Genomic DNA, 18,174 nt, shown 5'->3' on the forward strand with positions numbered 1-18,174 from the left:
AGCCCATTCCAGCTCCGCTCCCATCCACAGAGCGCTCGCTCCCCTCCCGCCGCCGGGAGGTGGGCGCGGCCTCTCGGCTCGCTCTGATTGGCTGAAGGCGGCCACGCGGCGCGCCGAGGGTCTGTGGGCCGCGCAGGTAGGGCCACGTGGGGTTGGGGCGCGCGGGTTGAGTGGGGCTGTGCGGGCAGCGTGATGCGCTGCGGAGCAGTGCTATGCACAGCAGTGCTATGCACAGTAGTGCTGTACACAGCAGTGCTATGCACAGCAGTACTATGCACGTCACGAGGTCTCTGTGCGGCTCTACGGATGTGCAGTCAGCGGTGCGCTGCGAGGCGGTGTCAAGGGGGGGGGAGTGTGACGTAGCACCGTTGGAAGCATGCAGTGCTGATGGGGTGCAGGGTAGCGTAACGTGGAGCATGCCGTGGGGGTGTGTGCAGTGGTCAGGGTACAGTGCGGTGTAGTACAGTGCAGTGCCGTGGGGGGGTGCACTATGTTGTTGAGCTGCCTACACGGCTGTGCAGTGCGGGCACCGGAGGGTGCAATGCCACGAGAGGTGCAGGAGGTGCTCTGGGGCTTGCAGTGTGGGCATGGGAGGGTGCAATGTTCTACCAGCGACCTGCAGTGCTGCAGGGACACGGAGCATAGTGCAGTACCGCGGGGATGAGTGTGCACGTGGAGGGTATGCCGTGCAGTGACCCAGAGGGAAACACTTGCAGGGCAGTGTGATGTAGTCCCACTGAGGGCTGCCTCGTGCAGGGAGAATGTAGTGCATTGCAGCAGCACTGTTGGAGGCCGGTGGCGGCAGTGCCTTGGGTACGGGGCCGCTGAAAGTCCAACCCAGACGTTAAATATAAACCCGCAGTAGTTCACCCGGTGCAACGCTCCACGGCAACGCAGCACTATCCCGAAATGGCTGCTGTGCCCCTCGGCTTCGACATTGACGCCCCGCGCTGGGACCAGAGCACCTTCGTGGGGCGGCTGTGGCACTTCTTCAACATCACTGACCCACGCACCGTACTGGTGCCGGAGCGGGAGCTGGACCGGGCACAGGCTGTGGTGGCAGGCTGCAGGTGAGTGTGTGCTGGTGGCACCGGCACGGTGCTGGAGGTGTGCCTGTCTCCTGCCCGAGTGCTGGTGCAGCATCTGAGCACCCTGATCAATCTGTAGATGTCTCTGTTCATTGCAGGGGAGTTGGACTAGATGACCTTTAAGGGGCCCTTCTAACTCAAACAATTCTATGATCCGTCAGAGGTGGTTTTGTGGATGTTTATTGGGTTTCTGGGAGCCCTGAGCTATCATGGCTGAACTCCCGCGGCTCTGGGCTTGCAGGGCTGGGATGGTGCCGCTGGGGAGCAGCCGGGAGCAGCTGCTGTATGCCAAGAAGCTGTACGACTCGGCCTTCCACCCCGACAGCGGTGAGAAGATGAACCTCATTGGCAGGATGTCCTTCCAGGTGCCAGGTGGCATGGCCATCACTGGCTGCATGCTGCAGTTCTACCGGTGAGAGCTGGGGACACAAGTTGGGACACAGCCCGGACAGCCCTCTGCTCTTCCAGGGGCACTAATGTCTCTCCTTGGTATCCCTGAGACAGTGCTAGGAGCCCGGGAGTGGGTCACCCTCAGATACCTCTGTCCTCATGTGCTTGCTGCTCCCATCACTGAAGGCCTACCTCAGCCCTGGATCTCGTCCCCATCCCAAACCCCTCAGGGCTGTGCCACCTCCTGTGCTGTCTGCAGGACCCTCTCAGACACATTTCATTTCCCAGCCCTTCCCCTGCCGCACTCCTGACCTCAGGCTGCAGTGCCTCAGTTTCCCCCGCAGACACCAGGACAAGGGTATGGAGGGCATCTTGTCTGTCCCCTGATGGCCCCCGGGCACTCTCCGTGCCCTTTCCCTCTGCAGGACAGTGCCGGCTGTGGTGTTCTGGCAGTGGGTGAACCAGTCCTTCAATGCCATTGTCAACTACACCAACCGCAATGCTGCGTCCCCCATCTCTCTGGTGTGAGTGTGCCCCTGGGATAGGACCCCTGATGCCTGTGGGATGTGCCAAAAAGATGTTCAGGCACCAAAAGAGCAGGATCTCTGTGTCAAAGACAGCGTTTTGTTTTATATTCCCATGCATCTGTTGCAAATCACCAGGCAAATAGGAGTGGCTTACATCACGGCCACCACGACAGCCCTGGCCACTGCTGTGGGACTCAACCTCTACACCAAGGTATGTAGAGACGGGGTTGCAGCAGCATCTGGCCACATCCCATCCCCATGCTGATCCCATCCTCCATCTTGCAGCGTGCTCCTCCTTTGCTTGCCCGTTGGGTCCCTTTTGCAGCTGTAGCTGCTGCCAACTGCGTGAACATCCCAATGATGAGGCAGCAGTGAGTGCACCTGGGGTCTGCCTCCACTCCCCAGCCCCGAGGGAGGACGGAGGAGGTGGGATGGGTTCTGTGTGACCACCACCCTGCGTCTGGGAGAGCGTCTCTGGTGGGATGGCCCAGCATCAACAAAGCAGGAGGGCGGTTTTGGGGTGAAGATGTCCATTTTGTAGTCTGTGATGTCCTGGTGCTGAGGGAGGGTTGTTGGAGCTGAAGAAGTTTTGGAGTGTTCCATGGGGTGGGGGTCCCTGTGTCAGCCATACCCTGAAGGTGGCAGCATCAGCCCAGGGGTGGCACAGCCCAGGGCCACTGTGTTGCTGTTCCCACAGGGAGATCATCCATGGGATATCAGTGACTGATGAGGACAACAATGAGCTTGGGCACTCCAGGGTGAGTGTTCTGGGAGGGAGAGCAGACATGGGAATGGGGACACGTGTACAGCAGCAAGGCTGAGCAGCCATTTTTCCTTGCAGAGAGCAGCAGTGAAAGGCATTGCGCAGGTTGTGGTCTCCAGGATCACTATGGCAGCTCCAGGCATGAGTGAGTGCGGCATGAGGATGGGGGCCAGATCCACACTGCAACCCTGCAGCTCCCAGCTTGGCCAGAGCTGATGGAGCTGCATGGGCTGGTGGAGTCCTTCACTCTTCTCCCCACATGCAGTCATTCTGCCCATCATCATGGAGCGGCTGGAGATGTTCCCCTTCATGCAGGTGAGCTCCTGCTGCTGCTCTGGGCATGGGATTGTGGCAGTCAGCTGGGGACTGACCCTGCTCATCCCTTGCAGCGGATCCGGGTTCTCCACGCGCCGCTGCAGGTGCTGCTGTGTGGTGGGTTGTGAGTATCTCAAAAAACCAGTGTGGCTCCGGAGGATGCCTGAAGTCACCCTGGAAAAAGACCCCACCCAGCAGAGATGGCAAAACTGCTTTCCTTCCAACCTGAGCTCTGTTAAATTGGGTCCTGGGCTGGGACCTTGCAGCTCGGGGTATGCAGCCCCAGCACTAACACCCACTCTCCTTTGCCCACAGCCTGCTGTTCATGGTGCCGGCAGCCTGTGCCCTGTTCCCTCAGAGATGGTACCTGTCCATGGCTTTCCATGGGAGCCTTTCTCTTTCCCTCACTCCCCATAGCCCGTCCTGATGGGCTCCCAAGAGGAACAGGATGATGGCCTCAGTGTCTGTCCCCTCTCCCCACAGCTCTCTTGCACTGGCTGACCTTGAGCCGGAGCTGCGGGACAGCATCGTGACCAAGCACGGGGACAAAGTGCCATTTGTCTACTTTAACAAAGGGCTGTGAATAGAGGCTACCTTGGGAGCCATTGAAGCCCTCCAGCCCCCAACACTGCCAGCCCTGTGCCAGTGCAGGGCTTGGATGCATGGTGCAGCCCCCATTAACCCAGTCTGGAAGTGGAGCTGGGATCATCTCCCATTTCCCCCACCCCAAACCACATTGCTGCCTTAAACTGCTGCAGGAGCCTCTTTGCAAGAGCTGGAGCCCCCACAGTGAGTGGGAAAGACTTGTCCCCTGTGTAGGGGAACACATCAAAGTCCTGGGACCAGTGCTAGGACTGTGCCTTCCTTGCTCTCTGGTTCAGATCTTATTCACTTTGCGATTGTCACAATCCCAAAGACAAATAGCTAATTGTTTTTAAGCTCTGAATTAAGTATGATAGCCAGGCATCACCTTGCCATTTTGTGCCTCACTGTTCCTGTGGTAGGACCAAGGACTTGGGAAACACTTGATTCTGGCCCCTCTCACATGGGGAGGGTCACTAAGCCATTGGGTTTTGAACTCAGGCTTTAAATGACAGAGATAGGGGTTGGCAAATAAAACATGGTGATTTTTAAAACAGCTGTGGGCTTTGCTTTTGGCTGGTCTTTGGGTACCTGCTTCCCTGGACAGTGCTGGTACATAGGTCATACCTGCCGTGGAAAAAGGGAAGGTGTGGGCTCTGTGCTTGCATCTGAAACAAACCATGTCTCTCTGGTTGAGTGCCATAGGAAGACATCACTGCTCTCTGAACTCCTACATTGAGATTGCTCCTGTCCTACACCCCAAATTTCTGTGAGCACATTCAGAAAGGTACATTCAGCAACCTGGAATGGAGCTGGGTCCAAGGAGCGTTCAGTGTGCTTGCAAATGCAGAGACAGTTATAATGCAAAGTCCCACAGAAAGCATGCTTTGGAGAGCTGTTGCTACCTCCTGCCCTCTCCTCTTAGTCCTGAGCAGCAGGATGGGGTGCACACAATGCACTGGGCAAGAAGAGGGTTGGTCTGTGCTGGGACGAGTATGAGGCTGACCAGCACTGTCCTCAAGCCAGAAACCACCAAGCTGATAGCAATGGATTCCCTCTTCAGACCTGCACAGGTTGATGCTGGCCAAGAGCAGCACAGCAGGGTGTCTAGGTTTTTAAGCTGCAGCAGGAGCCTCCACGGGAGGATTCCTGCCATCTCTGCCACTCACAGCTCCAGAACAATGTGGAGGGCGGCAGGTGGTTGCAGACAGTGTGTTCCTGTGCTGCCAGATTCCATTCAGATCGGCTCTGCATCACACTGCTGCAATAGGAAGGAAACTTCACTGCCAGAAGTCAGTGCCGGACTCAGCCCTATTTGTGAAGAGCTGCGGATGTTAATTACACTCCAGTGATGAGTCACTCCCAATCTGGGCTTGTCCCATGCTCTGGCTTTTGCCTCCTTCCTACTTGTAATTTCAGGGCAGGATTGGAAAAGGAGCGAAGCTCTGCATGGCTGAAATGGTGCTGCAGCATGTTTACAACCTTCTTTTAATAACAACCAGACCAAAGACATTCTGTTGGGCTGCAGCAGGGCTGGTAAGTCACAGAAGACCAAAATTTCTTTCGATGAATGATCAGCAGCCCCAGATCCTTGCCCAAGTGCTGCTGGAGGTGCTTAACCCAGGTTAAGCATGCAGGGTGTGTGCCCAATGGGTTAACTGCTGCCAGCCCACGCTCGCAGGGGTGCAGGGTTAGGTGTGCCCTAAGTATCGCCCTGATTGAAAAATCCCAGGGGCAGGAGATAAGCTGCTCAGTTGATTATTTTTCTTTTCTGGGTATGTTATCAGAGCATCTCACAAGCATCACCGTGCCAATCCCCTGTGGGGGCTGCCTGGCACTCAGGGATTGGCATGGCACAAAGCCTGCACGCTACCCACGAGCTGTGAGTGATCCCCAAGTGCTGCCACCTGCACCTGGGACAAGCCCAGGCAGGGGATGGCTGTGCTGGGACATGTCCGTGGTGGGACATCCATTCCACGTGCCATTCCTCTCCCATTGTGGCTCCCTACAGCAGCCCCAGCAGCCCTCACCAAGCTGCTGGATTTTGGAGACCCAAGCATGGCAGTTGGGTACAGCTGAATGGGAGCATGCAGGGCTGGGAGCATAGCACTGCCGCAGCCTGGCACCACAGTGGGGAAGAAGTGGCTTTGCAGTCTGCTGCCCCATCCTCAGGGCCTGGTGTGGGGCTAGCAGCGTTGTTGACATCAGCAGCAGCTGACAGCAAACACTGCTTCTGCCTGCTGCTACTGCGGCCATTTTAGCTGCCATCCTACACACCTTCCCTGGTGAACCCCCTGGCTTGGGTGGGCTGCTTGGCTTTGGGGCTCCCTGTGTGCACTGCAGAGAGGCTGAGCAAGGTTTAAAGCCACCACAAGACATGGCCAGCAGATGGGGACGGGCGCTCTAGGGCCACCAGAGATGCCCTGACAGGCGTGAGACAGCTGCTGCACGCCACGTCGGGGCACAGGCACAAGGGGCAGCGCCCACATCCCCCTTCCAGCCAGTTCCGCCACTCACAACATGGCGGCCATCACACTACCCCGGGCCCCCTCTCCGCAGCGCCACACTCAAGATGGCAGCTCCCTGCAAGCGGACCCCGCCCCTCCCCGTTCTGCCCTGAACGATAGCGTGTCGAGCCAATAGCCGTCCAAATCGCGCGCCGTCTTCCCAGTCAGAGATCGGATGGGGCGGGACGAGGCGCGGGGTGCCCCCTCGGCTCCCGTCCCGGGCCGCAGTCGGGCTGGGGAGGCGGGGAGGCGGGGAGCGGGGGGTGGGGGGGATGGCGAGGAGGTTTCGCGCCGCCATGGCCCTGATGTTGTTTCAGGCGCTACCCGAGGGGCTGCCCGCCAGCGTGGAGCCCGCCCAGGTAGGAGGCAGCCCGGGGGGTGCCGGTCGGAGGGTTCAGTGTGTGCTGGGGGGTCCTAAGCGACAGCTGGCTGCGAGGGGCGAGGGTTGTCAGCGGGCGAATCGTGGGCTGGGGGCAGCGTCTGGGGGGTCTGCCGAGGTTTGGGACTGAAATGGAGCTGGGGGTGCAGGGAGCGGGGTTTGGGACCGTGCTGGGGCTGGAGGAGCAGCATGGGTCGGAGCTGCTGTAGGCTGCAGGAGGGGCTGCAGAGGGAACGGCAGCCGCGGTGAGGGCACCGGCCTGCAGCGCTGGCAGGTGCGGGTGTCACCTGGGAGGTGACAGGGCAGGGGTGGCTGGCCCAGGGAGCAGGGCTTGCCCGGGCAAAGGAGGTTGGTGTTGCATAGGAAGTGTGGGGTGAGCCTCAGCTTTGGGGAATCATAGACTCATTAAGGTTGGAAAAGGCCTCTAAGATCATCTAGTCCAACGCATCAGCCCGTCACCACCATGCCCACAAAACCGTGTTCCTCAAGGGAAGGAAGGAGGGAGAGTGTTTCAGCCAGGATGATGGGAAGCAGCCCTTGTCTCTTTAGGCTCTGATTGCCTTCTTCATGCCTATAGGGTTCTAAAGAAGTTCATTCGCTCTCCTTCATCACTTTACTCAATATTGTGCCTGTGCTATGATGTTCTCCAGCAGTGTTCTTAGACTGCCCTTTGCAGAATCCATAGACCTTCACCTTGCTCAGTGTTGCTGATATACAACTGTGCTGGGCCAGGTGTCCCGTGCACAACCTGCAACCTGCTGTTCATGCAGTCATTATGTCGTTTTCATTCTCTGCACAGCATAAATTGAGCAGGATGCTTCAGATTTGATGGTCTGCTTAGGAGGCAGGAACTGCGTTTTGTATTTGTTGAAGATCTAGACCTTCACAGATTATATGAATGAATTTACTGAAGTTCTAAGTCTTCCTGGATACTGATCTGTGCCTGCAGACCACAGGTGCTGTAGTTACTCGGTGTGTAGTTTCTCTGGGACACTGGTGTGGAGTGTTCTTTCTGGGAAAGGCGTCCATTGGAAATCTTTCTGACTTCTGTTGTGAGTAGAGAGGTGAGGAGTTTGACTACAGATGTTTTAAATCTTATTTATTCAGGGCACTGGGAGTACCAGACAGACTTTAAAGGCTTTGTAATTAGAATCATAGAAGCATTAAGGTTGGAAATGATCTCTAAGATCATTCAGTCCAACCATCCAATTGGTAGTGCCGTCCGAAATTTTCTTGCTGTGATTTGGCCTTTGCTGCAGTAGAGAGCTGCAAGGTTGTGCTGAACCATGTGTTTTCCGTGTTGTCTCAACTGCCCTGAACTGGTGGAAGTCCCAGCGCTTGCTCTGCTCCACCATCAAACCAACATATACCAACTGAGTGTATATAGGCACAAGGTGTTGTGGTGTTCCAGCTGTGAGCGGCAGCCAGGCGCTAGGATTGTCTAGACAAAAGCTGCGAAGGTCTTCAACCCTATAAATGCTAATAAGAACAATATACCTGCCTTGAAGGTTGTGAAAGACACTCCCTGTACAGCTTGTGCACTAGCCAAGAAACAGGTAGAGGAAAGGAAATGGAAGTAGAAAAGGAAGAAGAGAAGTATTCATACACGTATCTGACTTGTAGGTATCCTCTCCAATCAGTGCACCAGAAGTAGTCCTAAAATAGTAAGTCTTGGGTAGTACAGTACGTGATGGTGAGAGAGAAGAGCTTTGGCTGCCTGTGTTTTCTTTAGAGCATTTAGATATGGATGTGTCTCTTACTCGTTTTCTTTTCATAGTTTGTCTATATAAAACTCATGTGGTTTATTTTAGATCTTAGACTGTCTGTCAAAGAGCTGGTATTATCTCACAGCATACTACAGATTGACAGCAACCCACTCAAAAACTGTCGTTTTTGAGTAATGTGGGATATGCATATATATATATTTGAATAATGTGTGATCTGGGAAATGAGAATGTAACTCAACTTTGTCTGCTTTCATGTTGCCTTAGAGTATGATTTCCCTAGAGGTGATGCGCTTGTAGTGGTGAGCAGTGCTGGCCTGGGAAGATCTCTGCACCAAGGGTTCCTATGGTTTTAGCTAGACCTCTGACAGCATTCAGCTCTTGGTCTCTGCAGACCATGGCTGCCCTCACTGCCCATGGTGACTGCTGCCTGCTGCCACCTCCATCTCAGACAGCTGCAATGCCCTGCTTGCTTCTGCTGCTGGGGAGGGCTTGTTGAGGGTTTGTGCTTCTCTGAGCTGGAGGTCTGAGGCTGGGAGGTGCTGCAGGAAATGTGTCCTCTAAATAATTCAGGAGGTGGAGCTGTGCTGCCTAGCCACACTGAGCAAACATTGCTGAGAACATGCTGTACTGTGCAGGAGGGTCTGATTTTTTCAGGTTAAAATAAGTCCAGGCTGCTGAGGATCTTAGAAGACCTTTCTTTTAATGAAGCCTTGTTTTGGGTGGCAGGTGGAAGAGAATGAAGATAATTAGCGCAGACCAATCCTGAGTCCAAGTTCTTTACCTGCCCCTGTGACTGTTCATTGCGTGTGTGCTCACCATGGAGCACAAAGCTCCGTTAACAGGAATTGGTGCATTTATCTGCAGATTAAGGGAAGATACGTTGCAGTTGTGTAACAAAAATAAGATCAGAGTAAACACAGGAAAAAGAAACCTGGCCATGCCCCGTTATGGCTGCACTTGTATAGCATTAGCTGTGTGCTGTCCTCGCGGCTTGAGGGAGAGGGAAGTGGGGAAGTAAGAAATGAATTAGAATGTCTTTTAAAATAAATATCTTTAAAAAACAAGCTTGATCAAATTTGTAGTGTTAAACTTTGAGCATTAATCATTATTCTATTGCGGATTCTATTGCAGTACATCCCTACAGGGCAGACTAAAGGTTATTTGACCAGCCATCTGCTTCCCACTGCAAGCAGCTTAATTATCACATCGTTTTCTCAACTGTTGTTTTCTTTAAAAACAAGAGATTTAAGTGAATGTTAACTATGTGGCAAGCCTGAGGAATCTGTCTTTCTCTAATAAGATGGTTTTGAGCCAAAATCTGACAGAAGCACGGATCTCCTTAAAGGCCCATTTCATTCCAAATGGAAGAGTTCTTGAAATGCTGTGACTTGAGAGATGATTCATCTGGGTGGCAGAGAGGAGCCCTGTGTCCAGGACAGGCCTGACGTGACTTGGTGCATCTGACACCCCTTTAGCAGTGTTTGTGCTCAGGGCTGTGCTGGCTGTGACCACACATGAAGTTACCAGGCTTGATCCAGACCTGCCAGCGCTTGGGACCTTTTAGGAGCATCACTTCAGGTGGTGTGTGAGCAGCAAAGCATCAGTTATCCACCTCTAAGAGAGACCCATCTCAAAATATGCCAGCTTTTTCAGTTAATGTATAGGTAATTAGTTGCAGTAGCACTTTGGTGCCTCCTGAAATGCTGTGGGTCCTTCAAGAGAAGAAGTGCTTATACAACCCCAGAGCTGTATTTTGCCTGCTGAAGTATCTTTGTGACTCTTGCTTTTTGGCTTGCTGATTTCCCCAGTTTTGGCAGGAGGCAGCAGAGATCAAAGTACGGCCTGTACTTCCTCAGAGCAGAGCCACTAAGTAACTGAGCAGATTGAATTAAGGACTGCTCATACCACCGTGGTTATACCTCCTTGTGCTCCAGTGTCTCATCTGGATAGCATGCTTCCACACTGATTAACATTCTTCCATTTGTGAGCTGCCCTCAGATCGCACACAATGCTGTAAGAATTTCTCTTTGCATCTCAACAGCTGTGCAGCAGATGGAAGGCCTGGTTCGAAAGTGTCCTGTGTGCCCTAGGCGAGAGCAGGGTGTTTGTTTAGGCCAGAAGTGATGGGCTCATCTTCTGGCCTCATCCTCAGTCCCACGGTGTCTGTGCTGTGCCCTTTGGTCCCGGCTGTGCCTGTGCAGATCTGTCCTTGTCAGACGTATCCTGGAGTGTTGGTAACACATTGCTGCAGGTGGCCCTTTGTTCTGTCTCCTGACAGCATGCAGGTTTGGAGGTGTTCCTGTGACTCGCACTGCCCTATTCTGCAGGGGACAAGAGGTAACCAGGTAACCTTTCCCGGTTAGTTGCATAAGAACCTCCTTGGTAATGTGTTTAACCAGTGACTTTATGGCTGTACACGCTCCTGTCTGGCGTTTGTTTTTGTGGGTTCATGAATCCCTGAAGACTGGGCAGACTGATGGGGCTGTGAGGACCCAGCATATCAGGGACATCTCAGAAGCAGTTCCTTGAATCCAGGCTGGTGACAGACAACCATGGAAGGGCAGTTGTTCATAAATGGGCAATGTGCTAGTTGTGTGATGCAGCCAACCTGATGGCCAGGTTTTGGTCTGTGCTTCCAAGCTGGAAGAAAACAAGCATGCAGCATGGAATGTCGGGATGATTTCAGGAAACTTCTGCCATTTCATGTACTGCCAATCTCCTGATGTTGATAGGCTGCAAAGAGGCAGGCAGGTATGGTGAGCTACAACCGATATTTACAAGGAATGGGGTGTTGGGTTTGGGGAAGTGCTGGAAAGCCCCTTGTGAGGATCATGGATACAATCCTTAGGACAAGCAGAGGAAAGCTTTTACCTCAAGAAATTCTCCTTTCATTCCTCTTTATTCTTTTGCATTGCTATAAGATGGAAGGTTCATCACTAGTGGTGATGCAATTTTTATCGTAGAATGTTTAGAGTTGAGACCTTAAAGGCCATCTGGTCCCACTCCCCTGCAATGAACAGGGACACGTACAGCTCCATCATGTGCCTGACCTTGCCAGCTTATTGAGTACAGGCAAATCTGTGAGTTGGTGGTCAGCGGACTGGATGCACACCCTAGCTTTGGGAAAGGCTTCACTTTGGAGTTTGATTGTTTGATTTGCTGGCCTGCAATGTCAATCAGCCTCGTGGAGCAAACTGATGAGAGGTCTGCTTTCAGAGTTCTAGTAGTTACAGAACTACCTTTTTTTTTCTTTTTTTTTTTTTTTTCTTCGGTCTCCTGCTGGCCAAACTGCAGACAGAACTGCAGACTGATGAGCTGTAGAGATGGTGACAAAGAAAGGGTTTCAGCAGGAATCTCACCACCATCTTGAGCTTTCCCTGTGCAAAAGGTGTTGAGCATCGCCTGTTGGAAGTGGGGAAACTCAAACATGAATGGTATGCCCACAGGCATTGCGGAGGGTTTTTAATGAGCAGAACTGATTGGCTCTTTTCTCTTGTGTCCTGACTCTTCATAATAAGTTTTCATTTGTTAATGGTGCATCAGTAGTTGGGTACTTGGAAACTTTTCCCTTCTGTGGGATCTGCTTTAAGTCCCTGTGCTGGGTGATGGCCAACATGGGAGCTGTCTGTTGGATCCTTCAGATCAGGCTGTTAACATTGCATCCATCGGCGCCTCTGACAGCTCGGTGGCGCTGGCTGTGGGCACATGGATCCCAGCTGGTTGAGCTAACCAGGGATTGTGAATGACCGGTGGAGAATAAGAGGATTAAACACTACCTAGGGCCTGGAGGAGGTGGTGGGTATTGTACAGGGACATTACAAAGGCTGGGAAAAACCTTTTAAGAATGCAGCCCGTCTTCAAGGCCATTGGGTATTGGGCTGACTTCATTGTGTCCTGCGCATCAATTGTTGTAGACCCACAGGGAAAGTTACTCTTATGTGTTCTTCTCACCCCTTCTTGCAGGGAGAAAAGTCTCTTCTTTAGATAGGATCAGAAGGACCTTCGCTCTGTGCTTGGAAAGCATTTAGTGCAGCTACCTGAATGTATGAAGGTCATGAATCATGTCTGGGTGCCCTGCGTGATGAATTCCTCCCTTTGTTGCTGGTTGTCTGTTGGTTAGGCTGCAGACTGCTTTTCAAGCAGCAAACTCTGAAGAGGAGGAGGAGGGTTGGGGGTGCATTGTGTTGTCTTCAGATTACCTTGTCGTTTTGACTTCTGCCTATTTAGGGGAAACAAACTTCAGCAACAGCTTTCATTCGGCTCTTCAGCCTCCTTCGATCTGAAGCTGAGATAAAGCAGGCTTGCAGACGTCTGTCACTGCTGATTGTCCCTGTTTACTGACACTTAGCGCCTGGACTCAGACAAAGCCTGCCTGAAATTGCAGTGGCAAAAATAAGTTTTCCCTTAAATTATTTCTCTCTCCTTTTTCTGTCTGTATTGATTGTTCTGTCCCTTTGTTCACCTCCTGTTTTTGTAAGGAAAAGGAGCATCCATTAGGAATCTTTTCCATCTCGTGTATTTGATTATTAAATTTCCCTCTTGAGTTTGTGGTTTATTTTACAGCATTTCTTGCTATTTTGCTTTGTCCTTCCCAGGCCTTCCCAGTGTAATCGCAGGACCAGTTAGGCTCTGCAAACCAGTTTTGTGCCCCCAGGTCTGTCCCTTGCCTGCGAAGCCCAAGGACCATCCTTTCATTAGAAGATGAAAGATTTCATCCAGGAAAGCCTGGAGTAATTCTCCTTGTCATTCCATTGCTTTTCATAGGAAACTTTAAGTTCTTGTGGCATTTTATGGTCAGACTCCGAAATGAATGCCCCTAAATTTTGTTTATTTGTGTCCTTGCTGTGAGAGCTTTCCTTATCACCAGCTTTTCTCTTGCACAGGCACTGTCTGCCAACAGCTCTTCTGAAGGCACTTTCCTTCCCTGCAGGACAGGGTGCAAGGTAAAACTTGTTTATGCTTTGAACTAATGTCTAATGTCTTTCATTAAAGGAATAGGCTTTAAAAATACTGCTTTTACCCAGTTCATCCCATTAACTTGTTAATTGCAGGTCTGACTGCTTTTGTGTCAGCTTTTTTCCCTGCCCCAAGAGCAAGCATTTCGTGTCTGAGAGCTTTTGATGAGAGGGAGGGATACGGAAGAAAAAAACAAAAACATTTTTGTTAGTTTTGCAGAGGGTTTTTTTTTCCTTCTATGGTGAATTTTAAAATACTGTCAAAAATAATGATTTTTTAGAAGTCACTTTGTGCTCCTGGGTCTTTCCTTCAGGACACTGCTGCTTTCTGCAAGAGCTCTTCAGCTCTGATCCAGGCTGACTGTGTGATATTAAGCAGACAATTTCACATTTCTCATCCCAGTGTCCCCATGTCAGGTGGTGGATGCACTGTGAGCTGTGGGGTTTATGTGTGGGTCAGAATAAGAGAAGGTTGTGTGGCACCAGGTGTGTAAATGCTGTGTAATTTCCCTCTTCAGCTGGGGGCCTAAATGAGAGCCTTCAGGTCTCAGTTATTAGTTAACCAAGAAACTCCTGTTTCTTCTGCAAGGTTTCGGTCTAGAGGTTTTCAATGGCCTCCAGTGCTATGGTCAATTTTTACCTAATCGTTGAGACATGGTTTTATGGTTCTTGGCTTCTGCTGTGCTCAGGTGGGAGCTGTTCTTCTGTTTGTCTGGAAGGCATTGCTGTAAATCATCAACGTAGGACAATACAAGAGGCTCCAGCTTTTGTTCCCCTTGCTGGCATGTGCTGTGTTTGCTGCACAGAGGACAAATACTCAAGTGAGAGCTTTTCCTCCTTCGCAGCTCCTGGTTAATTGGCTCTGCAGTCAGGAAGCTGAGTTTCACATACTGCCTTCCCCTTGGAGACAGTGGCAGGCAGAGCTGCCTGGGACTCAACCAGCAGGTTGAGTGAGTGAGGCTGTGAAACCAGAGCTCCGCAATGCTAACACAGGTTCTGCAAAGTGAGCACAGAACCCAAACTGGCAGCACAGACTGTTTTCGTAGCTGCATTTTGGCTTTAAAAATCTTCAGATGCTTAGACAGGGGAGTCTGTTTTCTAGACCTGTGAACCACGAAGCAAAAACCTTTGGATGGCTGTGAACCACAGGAGCCTGCTGTACATGCCTTGGAGAGTGGAGGGGAGAGGAGCTGGGAGCACGCTGCCAGCAGGTCCTATTGCATGGGGGTGGTGTTGGCCAGGCAGGCAGCACAGCTTCCAAGTGCCCCCTAGACATGGACGTCAGCACACAAGCTTGCCTTGCTTTCTTTGGCAGCAATGAGTTCAACTGTCCAGCCACTCAGCTGCTGGGAAGGCTCAGACATCTGTTTTAAGTTCGTAGAGGATGGGATACCTTTATAATAGCCAAACTTTCTTTGAAGAGCAAGGTGATCTGATGTGTTTTTGAGGAGGGTGAGGAGGGCATTTTACATTTGCACACCAAAGAGACACCCTCCATTTCCAAACAAGCACCTCCTGCCTTTTCACATTGCACTTTTTCATTCAGGTGATGAAATGGACCTGCTGGTTTGACTGCCTGGTTCTTTAGGTCTAGCACACCTCCATCCTGACGTGCTTGGACTTTCCATCCAGCAGCCTTTCAGATAAACCTCAAGTCCTTCTGAAAATAGTGAGTGAAAATAGTGTTCCTCCATGCATTCGTTGCTCTCATTAATAGTGAGTACCAATAACACCTTTGAGCTTCTTATTCAAATTATGTAGTGTGTATCCTACAGAAGAGCCCTCTTCAAAGTGCCTCCCAAGGTTATGCTGCCACATGATGGTTAATAAATGTTCATCAAAACAAATTGGACTGGAGACTTTGAATAGTTTCCCAAGTCCTGTTCTCCATATTGCTGTTTGCAGCAAGCGTGACTTACTCTCAGCAGATTGACCTCATGTGGACTTGTGCCTGTGTAAGTAGCAGCTGAAATCAGTGGTCAGATGCTAATCACAAGCTGCAAACAGTGGGGCATTATTTAGGGAGAATGCTCTATGAGTCTCTCGTTGCAGCATTCTCATTCAAAAGGTCATTTCCGTGAGTTCGTGTGCAGCTGAATTTAATGTTCTTTCTCAGCGAGGCAGGCCACAGCGGAGAGTGCGTAATTATAATAAATACAACTTTGTTCTCAGTTGAAAAATCCGTCTGAAATAAATTTTTTCCAGATCTTCCAAGAAACGCTTCTAGTAAGATAAATAAAAGCAATTCTTGCAGATTTCACATTCATTCAGCAGGAATGTTGGTGGGTGTAGGGTGCCTCCACTTAAGTCACTCATTGCAGTGCCTTCTGGGCTCTTCAGCCCATGTTTTCAATAGCTGGCCATGGGTAGCATTTGCAAATTGGGCTTCTTACATGCCAAGTAAAGCCAAGTTCTTTCATTACGTTCACTTAGTGTGAACTCTGCTTATTACTTTTGAGTGAAATTGTTCTTAACAGCAAGTACAGGGAGTTGCTAGGCTCTCAACTTGAAAAAACTTGCAATGATGCTTTGATAGGTGCATCTGTTTTTAGGGACATGCATGTATTTATATGAGCTTTTGTGGCTTTTTTTTTTCCCCACTGTGTAGGCAAAGTAGATTTGTTTTCTTCTGTATTCTATTTCGCAACACTGGAAATATAGAAAAAGTCTCTGCCTAAACACAGAAGGGAAGCTAAGGGGACTTTTTTTTTTACTGAACTTCTAAGCAAGTACTTAAACAAAAAAATCCCCTCTTTGCTTTCATCTTCTGAGAGACTGAGCCGAGTGTGAAATGCTCTGACTTCCCTTGCTTTTAATTTTTTAACAAAGTATAGCAAAGAGTCTGTACTCTTTGATCAGGATCCTGCTGCTGCTGGAAGCTGAACCTTCATGCCACGTCTCTGGGTCCCTGAGCAGGTCTGGTTACCTTTCAGATTCAGAGGGACTGTATGGGGTGGCCCTTGAGTGTCTATCCTTTTACTGCAGGGACTCTGGATAAGCAGTTCTCCCAGTCCTCTGGATTCATGTGCCTTGCTCCAAGTTGCTGCAGCCTTACTGCTGGTCTTACCATGTGGTTTCTCATTGCTGCGAGGTCTCTCTTTCTCAGGATTCAGCTGAAGCCTGTAAGGCTGTAGAGGAGAGAAGGCTTGCATGGTGATGTCAACTCTAAATGAAAGATAATGCAGCTGCTTGGCTCTTGCAGTGAGTTTGGACATGCAGGGAGTTTGGACATCCGCATGGTGCTCTGCTCAGCGTGAAGAATTGCTCCTAAGCTGCGGTGCCCAATACATCTTCACATTTCCTTTTGATTTTGGATCTCACCAAAGCCGGATTTTCTAAAGAGGAGAAATCCTAAATGTGATATCTGGGCAGAATGTGGAGGAAGCTCCTGAAATCTGACAACTCTGACTTGATTAAATGCAAGTGATAGTCCTGGGAGGAGGGGTGGAAAATTGCATCTCCTTCCATTCATGGTCCATGTGCTAGACTAGATCATCTCTCGAAGACTTGGTACTTCTAGAGCCCCAGTGAGTCTCCAGTGTAACCAGAGGGAGAATATACTCTCAGTTATCATAGTGTTGGTTAGTACCTTGTGGTCATCTTCCATATCGACCAGGAGCAGATTTCATCAACACCAAGATCACAACAGTCTGCCTTTTTTTCTTTTTTTTGTTTTTTTTTTGTTTTTTCTTTATTTTCTCACGGTATTCTTTTATTCTTTTCTCTCTTTGCTTGTCTTTGTTCTTCCCACTGCCTTCCTATTCTTGATGCAAGTCTTTGTGTGCTCTTAATTTTTATCTACTGAAATGATCAGGATTAGGTGCTTGTACTTGCTAATGAGGTTCTCTGGAAACTCCTCCAAATTGTTGTTTCAGGATCTCTCTGGGCATCCTTGCAGACTTTTTTTTTCTTTCTTTTTTTTTTTTCCAAAGATTGTCTCGAGTTAGAAAATCAGCTTGTCCTAAAATGAAAACGCTCTTCAAAACCTGAATTTCACATGGGCTATGTAAACTTGTAATTTGGATTTGGTTTGGTCTTTGGAAAGTAGGCAGTGCTGTTGTTGTCTGGGAAGTTACAGACACATGTGAAAAAACATGAAGAACTGCTGGAGGTCACATTAACTGTATCTGCTTGGAGAACTGCCTCAATTCTCTCCAAGGCTTCACTTCTGCATTACTGCCATGTGCTGTGGGTGATGCTCAGGAACGTGGTCATTTGAGCAGTTGCAACATTCTCAGATGCATGGCATTATGAAGTGTGGAAAGAAGAATGCCAGGCTTCCCAGATAGTTTCTTAGGACTCTACCTCAGCCTCTGCAAAAGCAAATGTGCAAAAGCACATTCTGCTTTGATCCTTGCTATGTTTTATGTGGGCAAATCAGAAAGCCCTTTTGCTAGAGGTTCATGCCCTTGGACTTCTGGAGGTGACCACTGGTATTTGCTGGCACCTTCACTCCTTTCTAAGCCTCCATCAGGGTCAGTGTTCAAGGTTTTGAGCTGACCCGGACGGTCCCTATCCATTACAGGTTTCCTGTGGGATGTGTTAGACTTACTCCCCTCTTTATCCACTCTGAGAACAGTTGTTATTTAAAAGTTGCTCAAGTTTTTCAACGTGATTTTGGGATGACTGCTGATTCCTCCAGCCCCTTGTTTTCTTTTTAGAATTTCTAATCCCATTTTCTATGACTAACTTCAGTTGCGTGGTTTCCACAGTGAGGATTAGGGTTTACTGCCATAGGTACGTCATTCTGCCTTTGAAGCTGCTTGCTCATGCTTTCCTTGGCAAGCTCTTGCAGATATGCTCAGCAACAACAGAGATCTTATCTTTTCTAAAGCTGCAAAAGGGTTAATCAGAAGTGTGTTTATGAAACCAGGTTCCTTACTCTTCAAAGCATTTACTGTGATCGTTTTTGATGATTTTGGAAGATTTATCACATCTGTC

General features: G+C 50.1%; 2 protein-coding genes across 4 annotated transcripts in view; both read left to right on the plus strand.

The window, feature by feature from the left end:
* The first annotated feature begins 388 nt into the window (after positions 1 to 388).
* SFXN2 (sideroflexin 2) lies at positions 389 to 4,221 on the plus strand. Its single transcript, XM_042863735.1, has 11 exons — positions 389 to 1,070; positions 1,330 to 1,500; positions 1,904 to 2,002; positions 2,141 to 2,216; positions 2,291 to 2,376; positions 2,703 to 2,763; positions 2,847 to 2,913; positions 3,034 to 3,083; positions 3,158 to 3,207; positions 3,399 to 3,446; positions 3,567 to 4,221. Exons 1-11 carry the CDS (start codon positions 910 to 912, stop codon positions 3,664 to 3,666), a joined length of 969 nt encoding a protein of 322 aa, XP_042719669.1. The 5' UTR covers positions 389 to 909; the 3' UTR covers positions 3,667 to 4,221.
* A 2,222-nt stretch (positions 4,222 to 6,443) lies between these two features.
* Positions 6,444 to 18,174, plus strand: part of WBP1L (WW domain binding protein 1 like) — a 49,637-nt gene continuing 37,906 nt past the window's right edge. For 2 of the 3 annotated variants that reach the window (XM_042863677.1, XM_042863675.1), the window contains exon 1: positions 6,444 to 6,531. Coding sequence is in view for 2 of the 3 variants with exons in the window: in XM_042863675.1 (XP_042719609.1) it covers positions 6,445 to 6,531 (87 nt within the window). In the remaining variant the exon portion in view is untranslated. Of the gene's footprint in view, positions 6,532 to 13,161; positions 13,222 to 18,174 lie in introns of all 3 variants that reach the window. The other variant, XM_042863674.1, reaches the window with a different exon arrangement.

The sequence above is a fragment of the Lagopus leucura genome, unplaced genomic scaffold (assembly GCF_019238085.1).
Source record: "Lagopus leucura isolate 7727_CA_CO unplaced genomic scaffold, USGS_WTPT01 Super-Scaffold_741, whole genome shotgun sequence".
NCBI classification, from domain to species: Eukaryota; Metazoa; Chordata; class Aves; order Galliformes; family Phasianidae; genus Lagopus; species Lagopus leucura.